General features: G+C 33.3%; 1 protein-coding gene across 2 annotated transcripts in view; it reads left to right on the top strand.

Annotated features, from left to right (window-relative positions):
* The first annotated feature begins 297 nt into the window (after positions 1–297).
* The window catches only part of Cow (Proteoglycan Cow), a 35415-nt gene continuing 28401 nt past the window's right edge, over positions 298–7311 (top strand). For both annotated transcript variants that reach the window (XM_088243142.1, XM_088243140.1), the window contains exon 1: positions 298–1125. In XM_088243142.1, the coding sequence (XP_088099268.1) occupies positions 1021–1125 (105 nt within the window). In that variant the 5' untranslated portion in view covers positions 298–1020. The remainder of the gene's footprint in view (positions 1126–7311) is intronic.

Genomic DNA, 7311 nt, shown 5'->3' with positions numbered 1-7311 from the left:
AAATAACAAATTTAATAATATTTGCTAAATAAAATTATTTATGTGGTTTTTTAAAGGGAAAAATTTCATTCAGGAACAAAACGTGATTTTAGTTTTCTGTTATTATTGCAGAACTAGATTAATCGTTTTTTACTGACAAAATACACATTGAGTAAAGAAAAACCGTTGCTTTTCCTCAATAATTAGAATTATTTTGATGTTATTTTTAATGTCTCTCGATCCGGTCCAAATTAGGTAAGTAGGTATTTATTTACATCGTGATAAAATGTATTCATTTATCACTTATTAGATTCTAATAGTGTTCTACTTAGTGTTTCCACGCACCGCATGTCGGAGTATTTCTCGAGGAAGTTACTATTATAGCATCGTAATTATTTTTAAACAATCTATGCCTCGTATAATAAAAATACCAGACGTTTGTGACTTATAATTCGTGCAGGTATTAAATTTTCGGGACGGCATGCGCCATCGTAATAGTTAGGAAAAATTTATACAGTAATAGAACAATACAGGTGATGCGTTAGTGTTTATGGATATTTAATGAGTTTTGTTTTTTATTGTTTCAAGTCGAGCTGTAGCGTGTACATAGTGATCCTTTGCAATGGCAAGAAAGCTCTCTAGTCAGCATTCAGTTTAGATTCGGTATTCCACGCGCGGCAGTAATACTGTGTACGCGGACGAGTGAGCGAGTAACCCATTCTTCGGCGGAATAACTTATCTCTCATTCCCAGACATGCGCAAGAATCTCGCATCGATTACTGCACGCTCTCCACTCTAGAAGTGTATATAATACAGACGCACACCTCCCGTCAGTCGGGACCTCCTATATAGGCTATCCGTGTAGCCACAGTTCCTACCTCTCCACCGTCGACTGGATGCACCGCTCCAAACCACTTTTGTGAGACCGCCGCGGTCAGTCTGTTTCGATCGTCTGGTAAAAAAACGTCCCGTCTCACGGTCGAGTTCGCACGTAGAAAACATTGAGCTCAAACTCTGAAAAGTGGCCGCAAATCCTCCGGGATGAAGTTAACTTGGACTCTAGTGGTTGTGGGTATTCTCGCGGTAGCTGCTGCGGATGCCAAGAAAAAAAAGAAGTTTGACGGAGACTTCGAATTTGCCGACGAGGTAATTAGTGTATTAATTTTTCAATGTCGTTTTTGACAAAGCGCTAACACCACGGGCCATATATTGATTTCTGGCGTGAGATTCACCACCCCCCTTTTCGCCAAGGCTTATGGCCGAGTAATGCTGTAGGAACGCACTTGTGCGAAATAGGTTTTGGGCTGGATCGTTGTATAATTGGTTTTTATTGACCAAACTCGTACCTACACGGCCAAGTGTGTTATTGTGCGGTTTTATACCTGAGCTGGGCGCGGGCGTAGCTTCGCCTCGGGCAGGTGTAGAATGTATTAGTGATCGCTAGTCTCGTACACAAACACAACCATGCCTATTCACATATAAATATTTTTGTTGACATGTATTCTCATAAATAAAAATATGTCCTATTCAAATAAAATAACCAAGTTGAATCCTTTATCTTAAAATAAAATAATTATTATCAACATTAATACAGTTGTAATGAGTACAACATTTTATATTGGAAAAAATATATTGGCGTTTTTATGATTTATCAAAATATTTCGATTTTATATGCTCTTTCCATTTTTTTTACCAGAAAATGGCAATCACATTGTGGTATAGCAGAAAGCACATTTGGACCTCTTATCCAGAGTCCACAACATTATCATGCAACCACGACTCAACTCGTTATAGGCATTGTTTATATGTCTAATAGTAGAGTAGAGTAGTAATTAATTATTAAACTTATTCTGGGTTCGATTATGAAATATTTAAATCGTTTATATTTATAAATTATTTATATTTATTGATTTTAAAGGTATATTATGGTGTAGTGGCAATCGCATTTGACTACTACTATTTATTTATTTATTTAACACTTTATGTACATATACCTTTTATATAAATAGAAGGGCGGGCATATTCCCGTAAGGCGATTTCTTCCTATCTACCCAAACCTTTCAGTTTGAGAAAATAAGAAGTACATGAACATATTTTAGGTATTAATACAGAATCTTATAATTTTATACAAAATTTGAAACAAAAATAAACTAAAAATCTACACTATACAATAAAGAGAGATTAAGTTCCACTACTAATTAGGTTTCGGGCTCGTTTCCCAAAAGGTTAACGCGAATTTTTTTTTTCAACTATCTTTAATTTCGTCAGAAGCGTATGCTTATAACTTTACTTTCATAATATGTAATAAATTATCAAGATACACTAAAATTATTGTACTAATGAAGTGCTCTATGAACCGTTCATAAATGTGTCAAAACGCAATTTTTATAATATATTTTTATATGAAAGCGAAATTATTTCAGTTTTATGTTTCAGATGTAGCTAAAAAAACACCTTTGCAAATAAATCATATTTTATGTAGATCTTATCGGGAATCGAACCCGGGATCTAATACATGCTAGTCAAAGACCCTTGCCAGTATACCACGAAGCGAGAAATTCCTTCCGGTACCCGTTGGTCCCGAAACCAACGCCTATAAAGTACTATCACAAGAAAATCGTACAATCAACAGTTTTATTACAAAAATGATACTATTTAATTTATCCATAAAAAATGATAAGTATTTTGAAATAGATTGTTACACGAAATTTTTACAAAATTTTAAACTAAAAACTATTATTTTTGATTAAATTTTGTCTCGTACATGGAGGTATGCACTTATTTTCTTAGATATTAAAAATATAACCTACCTAATTCCATTAAGTAATTATTATAAATACTAAATAAATCTAAGAATTAGAACGTTGAGCTACAATGTATGAGGTTTCAGGTTCGATTCCTGATTGAGTCAAAAGATAAAAGATGCTATAAAATAGAAATTAAAAAATAAATGTAAAGTATTATAAGTATAAATAACGTTTCACTGTAGAATATTCGTTCAATATGTTATTTTATTGAATCTGAATGTCTTATTTAAAAAAGGTTTTACAAATCACACGCCATCAGCATGATAAAATTAAGATGGATTGATTTTTACTGTTTTATTTTTTTTCACTGTCATTTTCCTATCTGCACCCGATGGTGCATAGGGCACTGTATTGATACGCCAAATACAAAGTGATAAATTAATGTGATCAGTTTTACGCTTCAGATGCCAGTCTAAGGACAGTGAAATATTGCAGCGTGGAACCACCTTTAACACAAATATTTAACCTCAAACTTGCCAGGAATCGAACCTGGGACCACTAGCATGGTAGGTGAACGCGCCAACTACTACTCTGGAGGCGGTTTTATCTCCACTCGATTTACTTTTTCAGGAATTTTACCTGAGAGTACCCACCGAGTGCTAAACACTCGTAAAGGGTTTTAGTTTTATTTTACACCCATAACTTTATAAAAACATCCATCCCGCCCGGGTCAGAACTTAATATTTCTTATTTTATTAAAAAATATATAAGGTTTAACTTTCAGAATCACATTTTAAGACAAGTACGTACAAAATAAAGTTGTATAAAAGGTAATGGATTCGTGATATGTTCGTGAGATTATAATCAAGTCCATAATGTAAATTATAGGCGTAGGTATTATACACACCATTGTACAGAGTAACCTAAAAATAGTTATGCTTTGTCATTAGGTAGGAAATGCTAATTTACATCTAATACCTACTTGTGTTATATCATACATTACTATTTGGTAGTCAGATGGCAGAAGGGACCATCTGTAATTTTCGAAAATATTCAGGAGAGCTAAATTTAAGAATTTAATCCACAAACCAAAATATTTTAGACTTAAATTTCAATAATTAATTTCCATTTTAAATGATGCTGTTTTTTTTCTTTTTTCTATGTGCTATGTATTTACTGAAATATAGATTAAAACTCTTGAAAATTGGAAAACCGAAGAAATTATAGGTGGTCCCTTCTGCCATCTGACTACCGAATTAAAATATTATAGAAAAACATTTTATGTTAGTGCCAGAATAATGTACTAATAGCTTTTTATTATTTCGCCAAAAAGGAGAATGTTCACCCGGTGATAAATAAAATATTACCTGCATTATTTTTTTCAATTCGTGTTATTTTAACGCCATTATGTTTTTCTTTAAAGATTTACATAAAAAAAAAAACCTAATTGATTTTTTTTGTTCTACAAAAAATATGATATTTTTTTGGCTATGATCGAATGAAATTAGATATTTTAAAACACATTAAAACAGAAATAATATTTTAGGGTAGAAAATGTGGAATCCTAGGCATTACAGGGCTTATGACCTGTAATTGGCTGGTGTAAGTGGCCACTTTACACTCTGTTTAACATTCACCATTTACCTATGTTTGAACATCCATATATCCCTGTTAATGCCTAGACTTCTATATTTCCTTCTCTAAAATGTTCTCCATCTCCGTTGAAATATGTTGATCTTAATAATTCCCTAGGGGATGAAATTCGGTGTTTATATACTAGCATTTGGATTTTTGAAATACTGTCGAATTTTTCGTCATTGATTTTTAAAATGGAATAACCTGATAAAAAAATTTTGGGGCTTGTCAGCGGGTGGGAAAGAGAGGAAATGGGAGGAAGATATGAAAAATATACCATAACACTCAGACCAATTGAGAAAAAAAAATCTTGCAAATGGCGGAAATTCAACACGAGACGCCGGTTTCACTGCTGGTCGTCCCACCGTCCCACCAACTGCAAACTGCGCCACGGCGCTGTCAGTTCATAAAATTGTTTTTTTTTCCTAAACCGTGGCATATTTAAACATGTTTTTTGAAGCACATAATTGCATACTTCATAACATTTTAAAAATGCAAAGACATCGTTTATTTTACATTTTGAAGCAGCTTTTCTCGTCCTCGGCATTTATAATGCCCATTGAAAATTAATCATAAATTTAGAAATGTTTAACCTTACACGTTGACTGATTTATTATCGTTGAATACTATAAATTTATATATTCTTTACAATATTTAGGATAATTCCAGTTCGTCCATTTATCTGAGAGAGCTCTTCCAGCCTCTATCACAACATGGACTAGATATCTCTTCCTTCTAGTTACGAGAAAACCCTTTTAATACCCATTGACCGCTTTAACTTTTTTGCCTCTTTCTCATCTTTCACAGTATTAGCTGCTATATTGTGGAATAATCTACTCACTAATGACAGAGACGCCCCCTTTTTATTTACATTTAAATCAATATTGAAATGTCACTATCTAAATATTTTAGTTTTTCCTTTCTCCTTTTTTTTCCTTCCCATCCCCCTCCTTGCTTCATAGTATAGTGCAGATTTTTAGTTTATTTTTGTTTCAAATTATAAGATTCAGTATTAATACCTCAAATACGTTTTCTCGTTTTCTTGGTTCTCTGGATGGTTTGGTTTGCCCATCCTTATGTGAATATAAAATGTAAACGTATATAAAGTGTTAAATAAATAAATACATTTTTTAACGTTTTTACCAGATGCGTTGATCTTCACTTTTTCATATTCATACAGCGCGCAGCGGAGGGATTAATTTCTGAATGATGGCGACATTCCAATTTTATTTTTGTATTTATATTATACTAACTTGTACCCGCGGCTTTGCTCATATGGTATTATGGAGCAATTATTTAGGTATTTAATTGGTTGTGTCGTTTATCGATAAGAGTTTTTGTTAATCGATATGATTTTTCCAGATGGAATGGTATATTTTTTTAATTATTATTTTTTTATTATTTTTTTAAAATATTTTATTCCAGTAAAATGGATACATAGTGCAGAGCCAATTCTACCATATAAACATAAACATAAACACAAACATTTTATCGGGATTGAAAGTAGCTTGGTCTTGAAAGAAATACGATGATGTTTTTTTTTTTAAAGAAATATTTGCGTTCTTATGATTTACCCAAATATTTAATTTTTCGTGCCATTTTCAACGAGTTGTAAATAACTCACTATTAGAAAATGGAAATAAAGTTGGAGTAGAGTGGGATTCGAACCACGGACCATTAGTCCGTGAGTCTGAGACACTAGCCACAGGACCATAACCCGATTTTAAAAATTTTCATTTCAAACTTTCATGCCTCGAAAAAATTATGAATCCACATAGAACCTTGTTTCCCCAACGCGACGATATGGTGACATAGTATCGTTATTCTGAATCCAAAATTCTACTACAAACCAAAATTAAAAGCAAACCCAACAAACCATAGATAAAGCAAGTCAATTATAGAAATTAAGGTAACTAATTTCAAATAGATTATTTTCACATTCCACCTTACCGCCTACTCATTTTCAAAGAACGTTGCTGATTGTTGATATAATTTTTTTATTGTATTTTTTTATTCGGGATGAAAAAATAGTATCTTATTTTACTTCTTATTTCTCCGGCTATCCCTATGTAAAATATTATGTAAATCGTCGCTCCGTTGAGACGCGAAGGACACAAACAAACACACTTTCGCATTTATAATTTTAGTATGGAAGTAAGTGGAAGATGCAAAGAACGACGTTTGGGCGAATGAAATATGTGCTTCATTTATTGAATATTTGGTACTAATTAATTCGATACTTCATCATTGATATTGATGCTATCCATTTTGGTTTTAACTCTTTTTTTTTCATCTATCAAAATATTTTTAGGCGTTTACATTTAAATCCCTGTTTTATTTTTTTCGGAGTCGATAAAAGAATATTTTCAATGTTTAATATACCATAGACGTAATTCTGCGTTCCTAAATACGTATGTGCATAATAGGTGTAAGCTTTTTTAAGCTTTCGATAATGCTTTTTAACTTATATGACTTTATATTTCTCTTCTTCTTCTTTTCCACATTCGCTCCTAAGTGGAGCATGTGGACATCACCAGTTGCCTCCAGGAGACCCTATCGCCAGCCAGCACTCTCGCTTCTTCCCATGTCAATTCAGCGCCCCTTAATTCCGCCGAATAAAGTCTAAAGATCGTCATTGACGGCCTTCCAGGACGGCGTGATCCCGAAGGTTTAAAGAAGAGGCAACTAGGGTTTATGTTCTCTTGAGGCATGCGCAGCACGTGTCCAAGCCAGGTCTACCTCCGCATTCTCAAGACGCTCGTTATAGGAGGCTGCTGCGTCCGTTCTCGGACTTCAATGTTAGTTATAAAATCGAACCACCTTATACCTAATATTCTTCTCAAGCACTTACTCTCAAAACTCAGAAGTTTAGTGTTCTGAGCTTTGGTAAGGTGCCAAGATTTACACCCATATGGAGAACTGGCATTATACAAGAGTTAAATAATCGGCA

This window comes from Micrasema longulum, unplaced genomic scaffold, assembly GCF_059751315.1.
Source record: "Micrasema longulum isolate JH-2025_06_02 unplaced genomic scaffold, ASM5975131v1 h1tg000191l, whole genome shotgun sequence".
NCBI classification, from domain to species: domain Eukaryota; kingdom Metazoa; phylum Arthropoda; class Insecta; order Trichoptera; family Brachycentridae; genus Micrasema; species Micrasema longulum.
The sequence above is the reverse complement of the archived record's forward strand: the minus strand, read 5'-3'. Positions and strand labels throughout refer to the sequence as shown.